This window comes from Astatotilapia calliptera, chromosome 15, assembly GCF_900246225.1.
Source record: "Astatotilapia calliptera chromosome 15, fAstCal1.2, whole genome shotgun sequence".
Classification (NCBI taxonomy): Eukaryota; Metazoa; Chordata; class Actinopteri; order Cichliformes; family Cichlidae; genus Astatotilapia; species Astatotilapia calliptera.
The window spans coordinates 18298929-18322698 of NC_039316.1; the positions used below are offsets into that span (position 1 = coordinate 18298929).

A 23770-nucleotide genomic window follows, 5' to 3' on the forward strand; every position below is an offset into this window, starting at 1 on the left:
TTATTCATGTTTATGTCTCACCTTCCTTTTAGAAATCCCGAGGCGCCGCTGTAGCTTACCTGGTCACTCTACACATCCTCTTCCCGCTTTCCTGTCTACTCTGAACTGTCCTGTAAATACAGGCTACAGAAATTGAAAAGATTTCCGTTGTTTGTAAGCAGTCAGCAATCTCTGTACAGAAATGCTCATATCAATTGCATTTGCATATTACAGTGTATTTCTTGTAGTACTTGTGAGATACTATGAATGGGAAAAGCCAGATGTTGCTTGGACGTCCACTAGATGATGAAATATTTAATATTTAATTGATATTCAACACTAGTTAACTTGTTTCTGAGAGCTTATAGTGCCAGTGGGAAACTTATTGAAACTGCAGAACGTATTGTGAGAAATGAGTGGCTGTACATTGGCTGTAAAAACTCCAGTGATGAAAGTGGCTGATCTGCAGCCACTTTCAGCTCAATGACTTTAACATGCAAAGAAGATGTACGACTCAACGTGCTACACATTTCAGCAGTATTTAAATTAGTTTGATTGCTCACAAATCTGAATAATTGTTGCTAAATTTGTCACCTGGAACAACTCTCAGTCAGTCATAGACTCTCATTATTGTTTACTGGTTGGTCCACACTGTTGTAAATAATAATTCAAGACTACATATGTAGGGCAGGGTGTCCGGATCATTTGGAAGACTAAAGGATGAGAGTGACATGTAACTCATTTGTCAACCTCATACATGGCTTATCAGTTGAAACATGTAGGTTAGCCTAATATTAGCCACTCAGCATTAATAGTGAATTAAAATGTTCTCAGCACAAAATACTCTTCTTGAACTATATTCAGAGGTTGGTAGAAAACTGCAGGTGAAGGTGGTTTTTAAAAAGGACTGGTCAGGACAAATATTAAAGAAGATGCACCTGTGTAAAAGGGGTAAACTTGTGTAGTTAAATTGGTGATCATGTTGATTGATGATGGTGTTGACAGAAATGCACACAATCATAGCGCCATATGATTATTTGGATTATTACAGTAGTGTTTGATAGTGTTATTGACTTTTGTTTTAATTGGGAATTTGTTTTACAAGGAAAAACAAAACAGCAGAGTCGGTCTTGTCTGACCGAGGAGATTCAGTGTGGCCTTGGATTTTGTGCATGTGTGGTTAGCTCTGCCTGACAGTAGGAATTTAAAGAAATAGTTGTCCAAAGTCTTTACAAAATCTGTGGCTTTCCTGTGCTCTTTTATCTGCACTGGTTTGTAGGAATGGATCTAGGGGTGGGGAAGCTGTGGGACTTACATTAATGGCTGCTCTCATTTTGTTCCTGACACTTCTTTTTACCATGTGTTTCCCACCCCCGCAGGTCAGTTAAAGCTGAAAATGAGTGCAGTAGGGGAAAGCCCTCTGGACCCTGCCACGCCAGAGTTACGCAAGAGGAAGGGCTCGCCATGCGACACGTCAGGGCAAAGGTAAGACCGGCTGCATGCCTTTTTTTACAACACTGACAAACATTACACGGATAGAGCCGGAGATACTGTGAATCTTTATTGGTTCATGATCAGCCAAAAGATGAGTAATAAAAACAATTATCAACCATATCAACCTAGCTTTTTTATCAGTAAGCTTATAAACGTCTAAGCTCGTGAAATTATGTTGTAAAATACATGTAAACAAATGATGTTTGCATTAAAATGTGTTAAACCATTAAATTTGAAAAAAATAATGCATTATAAAAACATTAATGCATTTAATCGCACTTTGAATTCCAAGCAAAGGGGAACTTTTGTCAATGCATGACTTCCTGGCATACCGATTACACTGATGCACACAGCTACAAAAATGGAAGAATCAGAAGAAAGTGTGTACCCGATCCGTACCGGAAACCCGATCGGTACCCCGCATGCGCAAATCTTACATCACTTCCTCTCTTTGCCAACATTGCGACATTCAATATATTTGAATGACACGGTTAGCGCCCAGTTAGCTCCTAGCATTTCTCAACAGCCCTGCCTCCTTTTCGACTACCGGGACATTTAAACAATGGATAATCCGTATACAAACAAATTCATGCTAAGTTCCTCCACAGAGAGCGTCCCCCGATTGAACAACAGCGCCGTAAAATAAGAAGAATGGCGCCTAATTACAGACTTAATAATATTGAGTTAGCAATGTGTCACGTGAAGATTCATCAGCCAGATTAAGTGTTTACTGACAATTGACAGTGATAGCGGACGTCATCATCACTATTCCAACAATCCTCTCCTCACAGACAAGCATAAACACACTCGACTATCGCTAAATCAAATTTAACACGCATTTGAAATCACGCTAATTCAGTTTATAATAGGGTTCATTCGCTCGGTCAGCAGGTGGCAGTATCCTCGTACACTGGGGAGTACACTGCCATTAAACGAACAGAAGAAGAAGAAAACATCTGCACATGCGCGGTACAGATCGGGTAGACCCGATTTGTACGGTCCGACTTTACACATGCGCAGTAAGGATCGGGGAGTCCTGATCCGTAACTATCTTTTTATTTTTCGTTTTTGTCTACATTGTACTGAAATGCTTCATTATTGCAAACATTTTAAGATATACTTATTATTCTTAACATCTTAACAGATACTCTGACCCATAACTATCGTAAAATGCTACGACCGGAAGTAGACACCTTTCGCACATGCGGGGTACCGATCGGGTAGCGACAGTTAGGACTCATTTAATTTAAATTACATTTTAAAAGACTACCTAGCAGAAGTCTTGATAAAAGCGTGGTTTTGTGCAAACTGTGCAAAAAGGAGTTTGCATACCACCGCAGCACTTCAACCTTACAGTACCATCTAAATGCAAAACATGTTGCAGCGAGCACAGAAACTAGGAGCTGTTAGTGCTAGCAGTCCCAGTTTGGCAATCCAAACTTGATGAAATGACTGGCTTCAGGACCAAAATTACTAAGTCAGCGTCGGACAAACTTACAGATTGTCTCGCAAAATGGATTGCTCTGGACTGTAGACCACTAGCAGTGGTAGAAGATAGGGGTTAAGAAAATGTGCTACAGATTTAGATGAGGAAACCCTGTGTAAGAGGGCCCTGAGTTTTTACAGAGCAGAATCCACCATCAGGGAGGCAGACTGCCCGCTGCAGTAGTGGTCCAGTCGAGCAGGGGCCGACCCACAGCTGTCTGTCCTGGCCTGCAAGTATTTGATTAGTTCGGCCACTTCTGTCTCATGTGAGAGACTGTTGCAGACTTGCAGGTCACATAGTAACAAAAAAGAGAGCTGCCTTGAGCTCTGAAAATGTGAACAGGCTAGTTTGTCTAAGTAACTGGCTGAAAGAGACGGACTGTAAGTAAGAATGGAGTTATTGTGAGTCCAATAGGTTTATTTTTGCACTAAAATGTTTGATGATCACACCGTTTTAGCCTAATGTACAAAATAATGTTGGCTAAGATTATTCAGATTTTAAAGGTGAAGCTGTTCAAATAGCCTTTTATGTTTCTGCCTAATTTTTTTAGAAGAAAAACTGCACTTTATTTTGAAATTTCTATTATTATTTAAAGACAATACCATTTTAAAAAGGTACTAAAAGTACTTAAAATAGCACTTTATTTCTAAGTCTGCCCAATTTGGCCAGGGATATTATTTTTGTTTCTCTGTTTTGCATTTAAATGCAGTTTTTCCCCCTATAAATCAAAAGAGCTTGAGTTTGCAATATTCATGTCCATGTCTATTATTTGTTCTGTCCCCCACTAAAACCTTTTAAAATTAAAAAAAAAAATTCTTGTGCAATTAATCAAGATTAATTAATTATAAAGCCTCTAATTAATTAGATTAATTTTTTTAATCGAGTCCCACCCCTAAAATAAATATAATGGACATATTTAATTCTCAGATTGCCGAATTCTTATAAAAATCATAGATTATCCACATAAGGTAACGCAATCATTGCCTTGGTTGTACATGGCGAGCATGCTTACTGATGACTTGTTTTTGCTCATTTTTGGTCAGCTGGGCTGTCACTGTGGGATTAGGCAACTCCAGATGGGAGAAATATAACGTTTTACTCAAGGCAAAATAGTGTTTTATTCTGCCTCGCTTTGTTTATATTCGTGGACATAAAATGTTATGTGTTTTTTTTGTAGTGTGCTTTAAAAGAAAGTGTATTTTTGTGTCTGCAGCACATATGTTGTCCAGACTCATCAGTGAGGATACGTGACTATAGTCAGGAAATAGTTTTTAGACATTACTAACTGTTGTATTATAACCCGACCAACCTTTACTAATGCAAAGCTATTTTTAATGTGTAACTGTAACCAAGTAAAGTATTTTTAATTAGTAAGATATTAAAAATAATATAAATCATGGCTGAAAATATGATGTCAGCAACAAAACGATTTGCTTCACAATCAGTCTCTCTAACTTTTAATGTGGAGGTTGGAGGTTTCTTGCTTTTTAAAAGTATAACATATTAATTTTGTGAAATTAACACCAAATTGGTACATGTGATGGAAAATCATGTTACGGGACATACCAATAGTTTGGTGAAATTTGTGTTCAAGAGCATGAAGCATGAGGATTTCATGAACTAACTTTGAGGTTGCTTAGTTTTTGGAGGCAGTTTGCTAGGGATGAATGTCTATTCCCCAACCAAGTGGTTACTGGAGATTCGTGGTAGAGATGGCACGATACCACTTTTTTATGTCCAATACGATATCATAAATTTGGATATCTGCCGATACCGATACGAATCCGATATAGTTCATTTTATAATCAACAAAACTGTTTGTTTTTTAAATATCTTGCTGCATTTTGTATGAGTTCATACTCAAGTTTTAAAAAAACAAACACTAAAGCTATTCTGTTATTCCTGTATGCAAAAAATACACTACACCCAAAATATTTCATAGTTCAGCAATACTGATCAATCTAATTTACTTAAACCTACACCATCCAACCTATTCTGGTATTCTAAACAGTACTTAGCAGAAATATTAAACAACCTTACTAATAGGGTTGCAAACTCCCAGCAAAAGCAAAAGGAAACCACCCCCCACCCTCCGCCTGATAATGCTTAATCGGCGCAATCTACTTTAATTTAATGCACGTGTAAAACAAATGCACAGAAATTAATTATTTTTCTACATATTTAAATACATTCAACATCTTTCTTCAACAGAATTACAGACTGCACAGATGGTTACCAAAGGAAAAAGTGCTGTAGCTTACCAGGGTACATATTAGAGTTAATAGTTCCTTTATACAATAATAGATTTCTATACATTTTACATCAGATGAAAACTTTGGTTGTAAGATTCAGATAATTATTTATTAAAAGCTAGACATGACAATTAGAAAGAAAAGTATTTCTTTGTGCCCCCCTTTCCCTATTAATGCCCTACCTGGCCCCCCTAGCAAAACTTTGCTAGATCCGCCCCTGCACAGTTACCAGCTGTCAGCTACATAGAAAAGGATCCTGGTGTAGAAAGTAATAAATTCTAACAACAGCTTATCAAGCTTAAACATGCTGCTGTTGTTTATCTGCTGGTTTCCTCTTTCTGGTGCAAAGTGGACGATAAACAAACAAGAGAGACGGGAGTTGTGACAGAAAAGCCGATCAGCTGATCATTGACCAGTTTCATGATTGAAGTAGCAGCAGGAGAGTGAGGGGGAGAGAAGAAGAGGCAGTCACTGCATGTATTGGTTGTTAAGCTTGACGTGGGAATGCTTTACAAACATTCAGAGATGAACTTACACACTTGCTTTACTTCTCTGGGATACCTTTCTCGGAGATGAAATGCCGGTTTCGTAGCGAGGCTCCAACTGCTCAACCAGACCACCGACAGGTCTCGCACGCCACAGCCGCTCTATCACGTGACGCATGCTGCTCCGACGTGCTAAGGTTATGAGCTGAGTTACGCCATGTCGCAAGTTTTGTTAAATGATTTTATGATATTTAATGGATCGGATTACATTTTTTATTTCTCTTCGATATCCGATCCAGTAATTTAGGTCAGTATTGGACCGATGCGTAATATCGGATCGGTCCATCTCTAATTCGTGGTAATCAGTGAAATTCGTATTGCAGACAACTTGGTGTGGTCCACCAAACTCCAGTAACTGGAGCAATCTGCTAGCAACCAAAGCGAGCACAAGAAGGCTTTCGGTGCAGTGCTATGTTTGTGACCAGTTTCACCTAGTAACATCCAAGTGGTTAAGGAACCCACATTTGTCACTAACAACTGGAGGTTGCCAGGGGATCACCAACCGGTCTCTAGTGTGATTGCGGTGTCAGTGATTAAACATCGGCAACAAAAAGTGAAATAACATCCCACAGACAGCCTGTCAAGTGCTGACTTCCCTGTGCCAAATATTTTGTTGTTTTAATTTATTTATCACAGTTATTATTTATTTGTTAGTGATATTAAAGTGATTTATGTCTATGTCTTCTGTACATTCAATAATCTTTAATCCTACAACTGTTTACAACTTGCATAGTTCCCATTTCTGTATAGCTGTATATCTCAGATTTCTGTAAAGTTATTTATTTCATATTCTGTATAGTTTTTCATATTTATATCCTGTTCATAGCCTGCACATAGCTTGTACTCACTACAGCCTGTACATACTTAGTTATAGAATATTCACAACATACTTCATACCGTGTACATTATAACATACCATAATAGACCCATTTCTGTAATATACTCACATATCTATATTATTGCTAATATATATTGTAATATATCTATATCACTAAAGCACTTCTGGATGGATGCAAACTGCATTTCGTTGCCCTGTACCTGTGCATGTGCAATGACAATAAAGTTGAATTCTATTCTATTCTATTCTATTCTATTCTATTCTATTCTATTCTATTCTATATACTCCCGAAGGAAAAACAAATCACTATAAAGATATAAATGTAAAAAACAATATACATGTATATTTGTATATGTATATACCAAGATACCAAGTTATATACCAAACATTTTTGCTACTCCAAACAAAGTACATTTGACCAAAAAGTCCTAATTAAATAGAAGTAATTAGAAACCTGAGATAAAGTTTAAAGTATAGATTTGACTTTAGGTCAGTATAAGTTTAAGTGGGGCGTGTAGGAGTGAAAGTTCTCCATGTACTGTATGTGTAAATCTATAAGGCCGATAGGTGATGTAACAGCCCAGCTAGCATTTCTCCAGCAGCTACACTCATCCACTTACCCGCTCATTTCACACAGCAGCGTCCTCCCCCTCCTCACCCTTCCCTCGGTCACCACGCCTGTGTTTTCTGGCTGGCCAATGCACTGACCTACTTTTGCTGTTGTCGTTTCACATACGCACGGTCACATATACGCTCTTCTTGCTGCCACATACCTTGCTGTTTCTCGTCCGTTAGAAATGAAATCACTGGAACTCAAGAATAAATTTAAACACCAGGCTGCGCAAAAGGTTAAAAGAGAAGAATCTTAATTTATTTATTTTCTTTTGATTTTTGTCCAATTTCAATATTATAGAAAAATGCCACAGGTGGATAAAAAGCCAATGCAGGAAAAAAGAGGATCATGAATTTATTTTCACAGTTTAATCTATAACCATTTACTTAAATTTAACTGGCTGTTGTTTTGTTTTTTTTGTTTTGTTTTTAAAAAAACAATCTTTTTTTTTATAAGTAAGCAGTGTTAAAAAGTATAAATAAATCAATTTGATTGCAAAAAAGCAACACCATGGTAAAATGCATTACAAATATATTAACACTGAAACCAAAGGTCAGAGCTGAAAGCATGATTCAGATTCGATTTAAGCTAATTTTATTTTAATCTGCATTAATTGAAAATTACAAAAATGTCAAATGTCGTATTTACAAGGGCTTAAATAGCAACAGCATTTTTTTTAACTGAGGGAGGAAAAACATTAAAAATATAATAATCACAAGGTCTAAAATCACCTTAAAAGTTGTAAATGCCAGCATTGAATGTAGATGTATGTATTGATGTATGTTTCTTTGGCATCAACAGCAATAAAGCAGAGGTACGAGATGCTTTACAAAATGTACAAAATAGTTTAAATAGCAACATTCAAATAACTTGTGTAACACTTTCTATCCTAACTCTTTCATACAACTTTATCACAAACAAAAAATAAACAAAACTTAGTCTACTTTATTTATTCAATAATGCTGCTATCAATAAAATGTGATTTGTGCTTTAAATATATCACCAGCCTTCCAACAGTCTAATTTGTGCTCCGTTAAAGATCATGTGTTTCTCTTTCATTGCAATCGACGTTACTCTGCTGGATCTCCTGTGTAATGTGTCTGAGCACATTGTGTTGGGTCCAACCAGCTTTCTGTTTGTTTCTTTGTCTCTATTGCTGTCAGTCACAACCAACGGTTCGAGTCACTCATTATTGTGTAATAACTGCATATTTAGCCTCCAGGGACAATTATAGTTTTCTCTTCTGCTTCTGCTCCTGGAGGGGTGCTGATAGTTGCTTGTACATCATGGGTGTGATTTTGTTTAAAGAACCTGTGTGTTCTCATATGTATCCATTAATCCATCAGTAATTGATTTTTTTTTCTTCTCTTGTCATAATCTTTAAAAAAAAAATTGCCAATACTTTTTGCTGCCATGTACACATTTAAAAAAAAAAGTCTGCATTTTAAAAAGAGATGATGATGATAATAATAATAATAATAATAATAATAACAACAACAACAACAACAATCACATCTTCTTAAAGTTTTTTAAAGCTCTTCATGACATCTTTAAACTTTTATATTCACAACGAGGTAAATGTTGACCACTGACATCAACAGAAAGTTAGGCTAGTAATACTATGGCTGACACAAAGTTCATCCTTATTGATTACATTACTAAACATGGTGATATAGTAATGCCTTATTACTAAAGTGTTCTAAAGTTTTCCTTATATACTTGGCCATATTGATTAGTTTAGGACAATGTACTTCAAGTACAGTGTAATTTAAATGTAACTTTTGCCGAGCAGAAACAGTGAATTGATTAATTTTTAACATGTCAGGTTTTGCTGCTTTTCTTTCTCACTTTAAATTAAATGTCACGGCTTTCATGGTTAAAAATGTCAAAATCAAAACAAATATAGTTTCATTAGTGCTAGAGAATCAGTTTTCTGATGTTTTTAAAACCAGATAAGTACCAAAAAAATCTCCCAGAAAAGTAGTACTGATTTAAAAACAGCTGTTTTAATGTGAACTTCGCTTTGAGTCTTTGTCGGGTCTGTTTCTGCAGTGCGGAGAAGCGGAGACGGGAGCTGGAGTGCCGCTACATCGAGGAGCTGGCGGAGCTGTTGTCATCCAACATGGGCGACATTGCCAGTCTCAGCGTTAAGCCCGAAAAGTGCCACATCCTCAAGAGCACTGTGGACCAAATCCAGCAGATCAAACGGCGTGAGCAGGGTGAGGAAACACGTTTTCTGTACAGTGTCTCCACAATTTCTGTCAAATATTATGCTCTTTAATTTTCTTTATAATTTTCTGTGTAACTATAATGTAAACCAAAAAATCATAAAACATTTTATGTAAATGTTTAAACAAGGTTTGCAGGAGTAAACCAGGGTATGCAAAAAATAAACCTCCACATCTGTAAGAGTTGTCACCTCAAGTTTTCAGTTAAAGCATACATTCTTATCCTATCTCGACAGATGTGGGGAGGAAAGCCTTGGCTGTCTTTGTGAGGCCACTCATTGACATCAGTGCATTCCTAAGACTTAAGTTTAACCATCACAAAATATCTGATAAACTTTCACCTTCTCCTTGACCTGAACCGGTTTTGTAACTTTAACTGTAAAACCAAGCTTTTACCCTCAAACAGGGATTTGAAAGCTTGTCAAAGGAGTTTAGAAAATGTAACCACTCTGGTGGTCTAAAGCTAACTTTTTTCAAATAATATGATTTTTTTTCTTCTTTGGTTTCCAGTAGTCTGTCTGCTCTGTGCAGCCACACACATGTAGAGTGCTCTTTATTTCAAAACAGTAACTGTATGATAATAAATTGTAGCCGTACAAAACAACCTTTTTCATTCCATCCATGAACATGTGCTACACTTGTTAGAATAACACGGTAAAACTGTGATATTTACCTCAGTGTTTATTGTGCTATGAATATCGCTGAGACTCAAAATGGGCTTTTTGGTAGGCACCAAATATCTCTGTTGGCATTAAAACCCCTTTTTTCATAGCATAGCAAACGTTGTGTACGTGTTTTTAATAGTGCTGTCATCTCGTCATTTAATCTCGTTAAAATGACCGCATTACCGTGGCAAATCTCCGTTAGCGAGTTACCGCGGATCGCCCCGTGCGTGGTTCTGCACGGCGTCAACGTGTTAACATGTTGACGCCGTGCAGAATCACTCATTATGACGTTATGGCCTTAATAATTTAAACGAAATTAACACTGACAGCACTAGTTTTTAAAAATAGGCTTTATACTTAAAAAAACAACAACAACTGTATTGCAAAATATTTAATGTCTCTGTTGTTCTCTCCCCCCGGGCAGAAAAAGCAGCCCTCCTTTCTCCAGATGATGAGGTGCAGAAGAGCGACATCTCCTCCAGTAGCCAGGGACTGGTGGAGAAAGAGGCGTTGGGGCCCATGCTGCTAGAGGTAAAACAATACATAGGAAATCCTGGTTTGTGTGCCTAACATGTTGTTTACTCCTAACTAATACACACGTTCAGAAAATCTGATTTAGTTTTCCCTCTCTCTGTTCTTCCCGTTAAGGCGCTTGATGGGTTTTTCTTCGTTGTCAACCGGGAGGGGCGCATCGTCTTTGTTTCTGAGAACGTGACGAGTTACCTTGGATACACCCAGGAGGAGCTCATGGCCTCCAGCGTCTACAGCATCCTCCACGTGGGAGACCACAACGAGTTTGTTCGTAATCTGCTGCCTAAAAGCCTCGGTGAGTGAGCAGAATCGATTTTAAATGCAGCGACTGCGTTTGCAGCCAGCGACTGCAATGTTTTTGAGGGATATTTAATAATCACTTTTTCAGCATTTTTAAATTTCACCATTTCCATGCCAATGAAACCCATTAAGGAGGCAATAAAACTCACTGTTAAAAAAGCAGAAGAATCTGTACACGGCACTTAAATCCAAATGATTAAGTTGCTTTATTAAAAGAAGATTTTGTAGCTAAGGCAAATTTAAAGAGCTGTGAGGAGAGGTAGGAGGATGAACTGTGTAAATTTTAAATGAACAGAGTTTTAGTGCTTCTCACAAAGCTGCAAATTATGTTAAGGGAGGAAAGTGTGTAGAGGCGGCACATGCGTGGGTGAAGAGTATTGAAACATAGACTTTCTATTCTGTGACAGTGTATTTTTTTTCTTTTGTGTGTGTGTGTTTAGCTCCAACCTTGAAGAGATTAGAATGGAAACGTAGGGGCCAGATGAGGGGGATTTAAGGACAAAAGATAACAGAGTGCACTAGGCAACAAGGTTGAATTGTTGTATTTTCCATTGGTCTTGTAATTCGGCACCAGGCACTCCAGTACTTCTTTTTTTCTACTCAGAAACAGATTTTAAAGAAAAATAAACTCACAGAGACACTTAGCAGATGGATTTTTACCATCTTAGGTTGGTTGTCAACATTTAGCTTATTCTTAAATCCTTTAGTGCTTCTTCTTTGTGTTGCTTAACAAGGATTTGCAGCCCTTTGTAAATTAATATAAATTTTGATATTGTATTTAAAATTATTGTTATTTACTAAATGAACCCAGAACAGTAAAATGGAAGGAGAGAAGAACAGATTAGGCAGCAGAACAAAATGCTTTTGTGCTTTTTAAATCTTTGCAAAGTTACAAAAATTGCTTCAAAGCAGTTATCCTCTCCCACAAACACTGGCCCTGAATTGGCTGCACCTTGTTTCCTTTCTGTAACTTATCTACCTCACTGTGTATCAAATGTAACAACTAGTTCAGGATTCAAACAAATAATCAGTTTATTTAAAGCTGTGAAAAGATTTGTGCTCTTCCAGCTTCATTGGTTTGTGGTTTTAAACTCATGAAGATATGTTACTATGAAAGGCAAGTTTTTACCTTACGTAGTAACGGCATGCAGTATGCAAAAAAATAGAGCATTCCTTGTGCATGGAGAAAGCACATTAATAGTTAATTTTATTGCAGTTTCCATGCACTTCCAGCATCTGAGGAACTGAAATCCCAGCGCCTCTACAATGCTAGGAAAATCCTCAGTTTTAGCCTCAGTGCTACATTTGCTTCGAATTTTATCCATTTTATTTTGTGGGTTTTTTGGTTTGTTTATTTTGTTTTGTTTTTGTAGTTTGTGTCCCCCCTCACAGTCTAAAGTAATGCTTATTTGTCTGTTAACTGATTATAAAATTTCCCAGAAATGTGTGAAATATCTCTGCCGTGTCTTCATCCACTAACCCCCAATCAGTCGCCGCCTCTCCCCAAGTCTGGTTCTGCTGGAGGTTTCTTCCTGTTAAAAGAGAGTTTTTGAATGTGAAAGTGAGTGAGAGGTGTTTGGTTAGAGCTGTGATGAACTGGTGTTCCCTCTCTCACCGGGTGACTGCTGGTATAGACTAAGTTAAGCAGTTACGTAGTATATAATTATTAAACACGTTAAAAAGTACTAGGCAAATGTTTTAACTTGATACTGTTTCACCGGTTCCGCTGACATCTTTCCATTTGTGTCCACTAATTACAAATTCCACTAAGCATTCCTTTCACCGTGTGAATCATGTTTGGGTGATTTGGTGCTCTCTCTGTGTGTTATAGACTGTAAATTGGAAAATAAATTCCTCGCTTTCCCCTCTCCCTCTCTCCCACTCTCTCTCATCGACCACGATTAGTGCCGAGATGCGCAGAGGCCAGCACAGCTCTGCTGTTCCATCTGTGCCTCACAATTAGGATTATAGCAGATTGATAGCCCTGCTTTAATTGAGTGGAACATTAAATTATGTCCCAACCCCCTGGTGCTGTATGAAGCTGCTGGGGTTAAGAGTCTTTCTGCACGAAAGCCTCAGTAGCAAAATCTTCTTCTTGATTCACACAAGTGTGACGGAAACAAACCTCCATAGTTCTTAGTTATGAACTTGTAAATGAGTAAAATATGATGCTGATATTAAGATCAGACATTCTCATCTAAGCTGATGTCTTTTTGTCCTTTCACCATAAATCTCATTAAAGGAGTGATATTTGTGTAAGAAAGAATGAATGCATAGATGCAAAAGTCTTTTCTTGTCTTTCAAATGTGTGCAGCAGATTTGGATTTGCAAATGCCCTATTGTCTAATTTTTAAAATGTGTGCAAAACACATCAAAGCGTCCCACTGTCAGCATTTATTTTGCTGCACTTTGTGCAAATCAGACGAGCATTTGCATCTCTAGTTCTAGTGCTAAATTAAAAAAGGATGGCGTTCCTGAGGGTGATTTGTACCAGGTTTAGTAAAGAGATTTTATCATGAAGTGGTGGAAATGATGGGACTTTGTTTATTTTCTCTTTCCTCATCAATATTTAACTTTCTCTTTGTTGTAGTAAATGGTGTCCCGTGGCCACAAGAAGCTGGGCGCAGGAACAGCCACGCCTTTAACTGTCGCATGCTGAAGAGACCACCAGACGAGGTGGATTCGGAGAACCTGGAGGCCCGGCAGCAGTATGAGATCATGCAGTGTTTCACCGTGTCCCAGCTACGGACCATGCAGGAGGAGGGAGATGGTACATACATACATACATATTACAACACAGCCATGAACCATTTCCTACACTGAATCACTAGATTGTAGTTTTTAAAGCCAATATCAATAGGCACTCATCAGAGTATAGCCTTACGATGATCATGGTTTGAACTGACTCAGTGTTAACAGCTGAATATAAATCTATTTAGGTATTGCACCAATGTGTGCATTCTGCACCAATGTGTGCATTCTGCACCATTCTTTGAAGAAAAAATATCTTGAAGTTGCTCACCAGACTGGCTGGTATCAGTTTGCATGTTTAGGAATTGTTATATAAGACAGCTGAACAAGGGTGTCAAATTCAGGGCCGCACAGAGGAATAAGAATCACTTTCTTCTTCACATATGCCTACAAGTATTACCAAGCCTGTTTTACAGGCCTGAACATGACAGCTCAATAGCCATATAGGAAGTCAGGCTGGCTTCAGATTTGCCCCAGGTGGGATTTTGCTTTGACTTTGGCTCATGTGATATAGAACATACAGCAGCGGGCCTGCTATTATTACATGTAACATCCTAATATCCTCCTGCTGTTCCCATGACTTTCCATGATCCTTGCCTTTAGCCTCGGCTGAGGTTTTACTGTTCTTGTCAGCACAGAGTTGTGGCTCTCACCACATTGTTCACCTATGACACAGTTCTTTGAGCATTTTGTATTTCCTTCTTAGCACATCTGTGTTAATCTGAAACGGCCTTTAAATGAAACTTATTACGCTTTTCTTTATTATACTTTCCTCATTTCCTGTTACGCATGTACTTGTACAGCAGTTTATGAGTTATTGTATTTATCCTTTCTTAGTGAGCTTCTTCACCTTTATAATCTATTTAAGTTACATTAAAGGTTGGTGGTGTTTTGGATGCTGTAACACAGGGATGTATCTTATCTTACGAATGGATGATGGAGGAACAGCATACTGGAAGAACGCTTGCTTCAAGGAAGAGGAGCTGAAACGTCACAAAATTCCAGTAAAGGATAAATAAGGATTTTTTAAAAATGTGAATCACGTAAAGCTGTTATAGTAGCAGAGTGTCTTTCTATCTATGGGTTTCCAGTGCACTCAGAGTTAAAAAAAAAAAAAAAAAGGACAAAGAATAGTTTTAGATATGAAGTTTTAATTAGTTATTTTTTTAAAACTCTATTAGTAGTGTTTCTCTTAGGTGAGGGAAGCATGTTTTCGCTTATTGAAACTTGTTTATCTGTTTCTCCCGAATCATGAAAATGTTCTTGGCTATGTCAGGAATCAATCCAATTTAAGAAAATAATGGATTTGGCTTACACAGAAGGTGATCATTGTTGATGGATAAATACTTCTGCAGTTATTTTATGACTTTTTGCTGTTGATGCTGCCACCAAAACCTTTCACTCGCTGGTTAATTGGACTGCCATCAGATTGTTGGGTGATGTTTTTAATGTTCTTTGGAGCCGCTGGCGCAGTAGCCTTGATGAACTGTGTGATTTTTCTTTTTTCCTGCATTGCAGACTCATTGGGCTGTTTGTTCTGTCTGCTTTTTAGTCACTTTGATAAGAGCTGGCCTTGTGGATTGGAGGACTCTCTTCTTGTGTGTGGAATCTGGTTTAGTGGCTCCTACTTCATTGTTTGACATGTTTCTATAGAAAATTGGCAAGAAAATGTTATTTTTGTGTTCCAGCAAGCTGTTGTTTCGTCCGTTTTGTAGTTCATTCATTGAACTTTTAAATATAAGTGTTTTTGTGTTATTTATATTTGTTGTATTTGCTGCCAAACGTCTTGAAAGAAACTGTTTCCAAACAGCTGAACTGGTTTTGCTTCTGTTGTTGACCAGAGTTTATCTTTCTGTCATCTTGACTTAAATTAAGCTAAACTGGGGGAGTGAGTTTGGGCTTTAAGAGATGTGTGATGCACTGTGAACGAGAGGGATGTTCTAGATTTATGGTGCAAGACAAAACAAGACCACCATTGTGGGGCAAAAAAATGCAGCACAATAAATGTTGCAAGCTGTTATTGTAATTGAATAGTGGTTGCAAGAAGGAGGATGTGTAGTTGAAGGTCTTTGATATTCACTACTTGGATTTAACAAATATCTTTTAATAATACAGCGCAGGTATAGGGCGGGAATTTGGTCCCCGCTCTCCTGTCTCACAGTTCATACTTTTATTGCTATTTTTCAGACTGTTTTTTGGATTGAATTCTTCATATATTTCAAGAATATCCAAAATCCACTGTAAAAAAGAATCTGTTGTATTTAAGAAAATTGTATTTAAGGTTTCCAAAGACAGCGATTCGTGTTAAGTAATAAGAATATGGACTGTATGCTCCCAAGTAATGGATATTTCTACTGCTATAGAGTTATTAATTATATTTCAGCTGATAACAACCGTGTTCAGTTGTTATCACCATATTAAGTAATAATATAACTGATGATCTTCTCTTCTGTGTTATATCAGTCTTGCAGGTGATAAACATTTAAAACTAGTTTAATGAAATCCTGAAAAACCTTAAAAGTATTCAGCAATTTGTTGTCTTGACACAAAAGGGGGTGAATCTGTGCATCCCTTAGTCTTTAAATTCATTTATATCACCTCCATTCTTCAGCTGTTGTGAATTTTTTCTTTCTTTTATTGACTGCAACAAACATTTACATAAACCTCGCTCCTTGTGTCCTCTTTAGACCTGCAGAGCTGCCTGATATGCATTGCCTGCCGGATGCCACGAACCCAGCCTGTCAGCACGGAGTCTTTTATCACAAAGCAGGATCCCACAGGTAAAAGGAAATAAAAATCTCATCGTCTACACCCATGGTTCTCAAACTCTTACCTGTGAGGCTTTGGGGCCCTTTGTAGCACCGCCTGTGAGGTCAGCATTTATTTTATTCAACCACAGTTCATACCACGCTGTGATATATCAGCACAGAACAAGACTTAGTAAGCAACTCTCTTCAGTTTAAACATTTCCCGTTCAAGACATTAAAGGAACTAAACCTTTATAGCACAAAGAAGAATAAGGGGGGTGTCAAGAATTGAGCAGATACCTCACGTGTTCTTAAAAAGGCTGTAAATGAGTGTAAAAATCCAAATACTAACATATATATCCATCCTTTAAATTCTCATCTGCATCCCTCAATAGTATGTTCACTCCCTTACCTCGCGTTCAGTCACTAAAACTCAAACACATGTACAAAATTTGCTTTACTGTATTATTAGAATGAATTTATATCCCACCCAGGCGAAAGCCTAAAATCTTGAAAAATTACAGCAACAATGAGGCTTAAAGATCATTTTAGAAAGTATTCGGAGATTTTCCTTTTTTTTTTTTTTAAATTCGTTTCTCAAAGGTAACAGTGTGAACCCTGAAAGTGTGAAGTCTGCTGCAGTTGTTGAAATCGGTGCAGGCTGATCTTTTGTTTGTGTGTGTGTGGTGTTTTAATCCAGGGAAGATCATCTCCATAGAAACTAGTGCTTTGCGAGCGACAGGCAGGCCTGGATGGGAGGACCTGGTCAGGAAATGTATCTATGCTTTCTTTCAGCCGCAGGGCAAAGAGCCCTCCCACGCCAAGAAGCTTTTGCATGAGGGTGAGTAGCTACTATTGATTTTTTTTTTTTCTTCTCTCTCTCTCTCTCCCCCCTTTTGCCTCCACTCTCAGAAATTATTGACACGCTCACTGCCGGCTCTGTCATGGCTGCAGGAGTTTCTGCAACATGTCAATGGCACTATAGTGAACTGAGTAGAATACTAAATATTAAAAACTTTTCAAACTAACTTGGATCCACCTACATCGAGAGAGGATGTTTATGTAGATTTATGGAGGTGACAACTTCGCTCTAGGCTTGTAACCAGTAATGAATGAGGTTGATTGATTAGTCTGTAAGGTTCCTGCAGCCCTGCAAATTATTATTCTTATTTATTTATTTTTTACCAAGCAATAATTACACACTTAACTTACTAAAAGATAAGGAACTAAAAGAAGTCGTCACACTTCAGAAGTTAGTTATACATCGACTGACTTGGCTTAATTTCAGCTCGGCTGCTAACAGAAAAGTGACACATTCCTGAGACGCTGCTCCTCCACATCAAAAGAAACCAGTTGAAGTGGTTCATGTATCTGAATTAGAGAACTCCTCTGTGAGACTTCAAGCTTATCAGAAATGGATGCGGTAAATCTAAAGCACGTTTAAGCAGCAGGTGTTAAGATTCAAGAATTGAGAAAGGGTACAAGAGGTGATCGAAAAATAACCACACTGGTCCGGCCGGGTGAAGTCAAACGAAGATTTTAATTCACATGTGGGAAGATCACTGAACACAGCAATTGATCTTCGACTTACTAAGGCACAAACAATTATTTTATAACATCAGGGTTTGTTTACTGACGCCCCTTCATGCGTCACAGATACATTTTATACATAGATCAGATCAACATCATCATGACTTTTCACCTAGAAAATCATCTTCTATTTTCATGGCTAGCCCTTCCTGTCTACCTTTCAGTTCTTGTCTTGTTCCTCTTTCTTGCCGAGACACCAAGAAACGGTTCCTCTTTTACCAAGACAATTTTGCAGTTACAGCCAAACATAACTAACCTCTCCTCTAAATAAATCTAATTTAAAGTGTGTGTGTGTGTGTGTGTGTGTTGACCTCACATGCTCTTTGTGTCACCTCTTCACCTACTGTCTGTGTCTCGTCCTCAAATGCTCTTTCTCAATTCACCTGTTGCACTTCTGACCTTTTACCAGACCAGAAGCTCACTGAGACTATGTGTATGTCTTCTACTAAATAAATGTTTTAACCAAGAACCTCTACTAAAACCTTAATATAAAATGACCTGATATAAGTGTTTTGTAAGCATGTATTGCAATTCCTTCTATGTTCTAGTTTTCCCTCAACATGTATCACCTGAACAGTCACGTCAGTGAGGCTTACGACCTTTAAAGAACCTGAACATCAACTCAAATAAGCACAGATATGCAATATGTATAAAATGGTTATAACTGCACCTGAAATACAAAGTTAGCATCATCATAAACATCTTAAGACCATCTTAAAGCTATCTATTACATTGTTAAAGCAATGATCATACTGGAGATTATATTATGCTGGTAAAATACTTTTTGTTCATCCCCACACAGGCTAAAGCCGAGGTGGAGCATCATCTGTCACCTCGTCTTATAACACAGATGTCTGCCTCAGAATGACCTTTTTAGGCCTAAATCCTTTATTTCTCTTTCATTCTCAACAGTGATGACACATGGGACCGCAATCAGCCCGCTGTACCATTTCACTCTGAGTGATGGCACTCCGCTTAGTGCTCAGACCCGCTGCAAGTTCTGCTGCCCCCCCAACCCTGATGTACAGCCCTTCATTATGGGCATTCACACTATTGACAGGTACTGTGACTGAACACACACACACACACACACACACACACACACACACACACACACACACACACACACACACAGGAGATGACTGCAACTGAGCCTAATCTTATTTATTAGTGGATAAAGTGATGTTTGACAACCACATGTAAAAGGTCAAAGATTTTAAAACTTTGTACTTCCATGGTCAGAATTAATTATCCAGTTTCAGAAGTTAGCCTTAGTGTAGATGTTATGATAGTAATTTACTTCACTTTGTGTCAGTAACAAGTGGTATCTCAGAGTAAAATGAATTTTCATCCACTGAAGTGTGCACAGCATGCACCTGCAGAGTCCCATGCATGTTAGTTTCCCAGTTATGGTCTTTTTGGGGGATGTTGCAGATGATGCTGGTATTTTCAAGGATTTTAAAAATGCTCTGACTTTCTCTGAAGTTCTACCAGCTGCGTTAAAGTGTAATTAAACTGCTTTTATGGTAAAATGGGTCAGTGATACTTTTCAGATGAATGTGCGCCTTACACAGTAATTTGATAATTTATGGCAGACTCATTGAATGTGCCGAAGAACTGAGAGAGTAACTTGCCACAGCCATAAGGTGCTGGGATATCTTGAAAAGTGCTTGAATTCAAGGAAAAGTGTGGAAACCCAGTAAGGTTGTTGTTTTGGCTTGTTGTAACTGAATTCTTCAGAATTTCCTTTTCTCACTAGAGTTTATTGATTATTCTAGTTTATTTTATTATAATTTTTTGTTCCTCATATTTAATTGATATTGTCTTAATTAGATTAGATGAAACTTTACTAATCCCTCGGGTGGGTTCCTCTGGGAATTTTAGTAATGTACTGATTGGCCATTTTATTACATTTTATTTGATGTTTTCTCTTCCATGCAAGGTGCAGTTTGACTTATTGATTGTTAACAGAAGTTTTTTAATCATCAGCAAACAAAAAGTGCTACGACAAGTGTTCTGATATGGATTTTCATTCTTAAAGCTTGTAATGGAGATAATGAATGTTTAATGTTTTTTTCACTTTATTGATTACGGGGAGAATTTAAAGAGCAGCAGACAGAGAAGCCTGGATGACGCTTGAAGCCTGGATAAGGCAGACACTGATAGAAAATGGGGTGTTTGTGGACGTGATATAAAGATGTGGTTGACATCTTTAATTTTCCTTTGTTTTTTCTTTTCCCAGGGAACACAACACTGCTAGCTCTCAGGAAAACACTAACCCCAGCCTTCCACCAACCCTCAGCGGTATCGCCCAAATTCCCTCCCGCTCCCCTTCCCTCCCCCCCAGCAGTAATTCAACCCAAGGCTCAAGTCTCGCCACCGCGGGCCTTCACACCAACAACAGCAATGCCTCTTCCCACGGACATAATCCAGCCACGCCGACAGGCTACCTGACACCCAATCGGACGAATTGTCCCCAGCAGGTCAACAGCCCCTCTCCTTTGAGCAGCCCACTTACAGCAACCCCTACCTCTTTTATGTCGCCCAGGATGCCACGGGCCAGTCCTGGGTTAGGTGGGAGCCCTCGGGTACCAGGGAACCCCTTCTCTCCCTCCACACCTGGCCTCCATTCCCCAGCTGGGGCTCTAAGCAGTGGAGGAAGCCTCAACAGGCAGCAGTCTAGTGGTGATGGCAACAGTAGCGCAAGCGGTGGGTCAACAGGGTCTTTCTCCCTGTCCTCTCCGGTCCTTCAGAGACAAGCCAGTACACCCACCGGCTCCTCTATTCGACCTCCGTCAACAAAACCCTCAGATGGAGGTGAAGAAGGGGGAGAGGACTCTGTTAAAGTCCCCCTTTCTTCTGCCTCACAGCTGGGTAACCCCAGACTCAATCAGCTCCTGGATAGCAATGGGACAGGAGCTGACTCTAACAACAACAGCAACAGCATCCACTGCACCTCCTCACCTCATCCACCTAACCCTGCTCCTGCCCCTCAGTGCCCTGCCTCCCACAGCAGTCTCACTGAAAGACACAAGATCCTCCACCGGCTGCTTCAGGACAGTAGTCCCAATGATGCCTCCACCACCAGTGAGGAAGGAATAAACAAAACTGAAGTTGACATAAAGAAGGAGCCACCTGCCAGTCCGGCGCTGGGTGCAGGACCTCCCAAGAGCGACTCGAGAGAGCCACAGGACCACCAGTTGCTTCGTTTTCTCCTGGGTACAGATGAAAAGGTATAATATGGAAGCCCAAAGCTTTTTTTCTTTCTAAATTCCTTTCCCACCACACCACATATGGAAGACCGGTTCTCCTTGTGCCCCACTGCCAGTCTTATGTTATTAGATTACTGTTAATCTTACAGTGGACGAGAGCCCGGACACGACCACTGGTGAAATGCTTAATGAAGTACAATTTAATAATGTTATTTATTTAATATTACTTCTGTGTTTTGCTACTTTATGCTTAAAATCAGCACATTTTGGATACAAATATTGCGCTTTGTACTTAAAACCATTTATTTTAAAGCTTTAGTTACAAGCAACTGCACTAAACGATTGTTCTAGATAAAGCTGCCCAGCAGTGTACAGCAGCAAAATAAAAATTATATAGACAATTTGGAATCGATTACAATGATCCAGTATTAGAATATATATACTGATTTTATTTTAGATACTTTGTATTTTAGGTCCAAACTATGATAGTTTTACCTAAGTAGGGTTATGACTATAAGAGATCCAAAAGCCACACAATTCCAGCTGTATTGGAGTGCAGGGCTGCACGTGAGCCTGAAAGTATTAGTAATTGCCTTCTATACTGTATTTATTTCTAATCTGATATTCACATTTTTTTCCTTTCTGCTGCCACATAAAACAAAAACTAAAAAAAATAACAGTCTACAAACACATCCCTACTCAACCCAAAAGATGAGAATCAGAACCAGAACAGCATCTGAAATAATAGTTAATCATTTTCACTTATTGCAATGGAAGTCTAGAATATAGGGCATTGCAAATACTATAAAAGGAAACTTAAGGTTATGTATATAACCCCGGTTCTCTGAGTAGCATGAGTGAGTGTCTCACTATGGGAACGCCTCCTGCGTGACCTCATCAGAAGCTCAAATACCAAGGTGACGCCCATGTCAGGAGGGGCCAGTGCCTCCCTATATAATAGGCTGACATAGCGTCAGATGTCATTCAAAACAAGCCCACCACTTCCTCGCTTCCATAGCAAGGAGGGCGGTCTGGTGAGACACTCACTCATGCTACTCAGAGAACCGGGGTTATATACATAACCTTAAGTTCTCTTTCATAGCATTTGTTTCGTGTCTCACTATGGGAGAAATACTGACTCCCGGATTGCCAGACATGCCTGTTAAGAAGACAACCGTCCCCAACAGCACTTCACAGGGGAGAGGCCCCCACCCGGGAAGAACCTGCACTGAGGACTGAATGTGCTAGGTTAGGTGCTGTCACATCTAACCTGTAAAACCTAGCAAATGTATGAGGTGAGGTCCAGCATGCAGCTGCACACACCTCCTGAATAGAAACTCCCCTAAAGAGAGCCCATGAGGTTGCCAGACCTCTAGTGGAATGCGCACGTAAGCCAGCAGGGGGCTGAAGGCCCCTGCTAGTATAGGCCAGGGCAATTGCTCCTACTATCCAATGGGAGAGGCGCTGTTTAGACACAGGCTTTCCCATATGTGGTTTAGCCCAGGACACGAACAGCTGGTCACTTTGTCTGACACTCTGGGTTCGGTCCATGTAAATGCGCAGAGCACGGACTGGACACAAGGTATGCAGCTGCTGTTGCTCCACTGAGGAGAAATGCGGTGGGCAAAAGGCCGGCAGTTCTTTAGGGGAACATGTGCCGACAACCTTTGGGACAAAGGCAGGGTGAGCCGCATACTGACCCTCGTATTATCCGAGGAGAACTGAATGCATGACTGATGCACTGAGAGAGCGTGTATCTCTCCCACACGTTTAGCAGAAGCTAAAGCAATTAAAAGAGCCGTCTTCAAGGACAGAAATTTCAACTCAACCTGTTCCAGGGGTTCAAATGGGCAACAGGAGAGCGCAGCCAATACTGTGGGAAGGTCCCACGATGGAGCCAACAACCTAGACGTAGGCAATTTACGCCGTGCACCCTTCATGAAACGGCATATTAAGGGATGCTGGCCAACAGTCTTTCCCTCAAAACCAATATGGCAGGCTGAAATTGCTGCCAAATACACCTTGATGGTGGAGAAGGCTTCACCCTTATCAATCAGGGCCTGAAGAAATGACAGAATCACAGCCACAGAGCACTGAAAAGGGGTGGCCTGTAATTCACTATGAGGGAGCCCCACCGTGTTCAGGTTAAACCACTCACGGGCCAAGCCCACAGAGCCAGCCTCTCTGGGTGGGGGTGGAATATTTCCCCCTGTGCCTGAGACAGGAGGTCTCTGCGTAGTGGTAACAGCCAAGGTGGGCCGCACAGCTGCTGAAAAATCTCGGCCAGCCAGTGTTTCCCTGGCCAGTGCGGGGCTATCAGGATCATATAGTGACTTCTCTCCCTCACTGTGGCCAGAGTTGGAGAAATGAGGGCCACTGGGGGAAAAGCATAGAGGAGGGTTCTCGGCCACTCGTGAGCTAGAGCATCCACCCCGAGTGGAGCTCTCTGATCATGCAGCGAGTAAAACAGGGGACACTGAGCATTCTCGCTGGACGCATAAACGTCCATGGTCGCCTGACCGAATCGCAGCCAGATCTG

At 39.5% G+C, this 23770-nt stretch overlaps 1 protein-coding gene across 3 annotated transcripts in view; it reads left to right on the top strand.

Annotated features, from left to right (window-relative positions):
• The window catches only part of ncoa1 (nuclear receptor coactivator 1), an 89771-nt gene that overhangs the window by 48564 nt on the left and 17437 nt on the right, over positions 1–23770 (top strand). For all 3 annotated transcript variants that reach the window (XM_026193786.1, XM_026193785.1, XM_026193784.1), the window contains 9 exons: positions 1359–1464; positions 9260–9426; positions 10525–10631; positions 10749–10926; positions 13522–13701; positions 16370–16462; positions 17130–17270; positions 18932–19079; positions 20262–21252. In XM_026193786.1, the coding sequence (XP_026049571.1) occupies positions 1376–1464; positions 9260–9426; positions 10525–10631; positions 10749–10926; positions 13522–13701; positions 16370–16462; positions 17130–17270; positions 18932–19079; positions 20262–21252 (2094 nt within the window). In that variant the 5' untranslated portion in view covers positions 1359–1375. The remainder of the gene's footprint in view (positions 1–1358; positions 1465–9259; positions 9427–10524; positions 10632–10748; positions 10927–13521; positions 13702–16369; positions 16463–17129; positions 17271–18931; positions 19080–20261; positions 21253–23770) is intronic.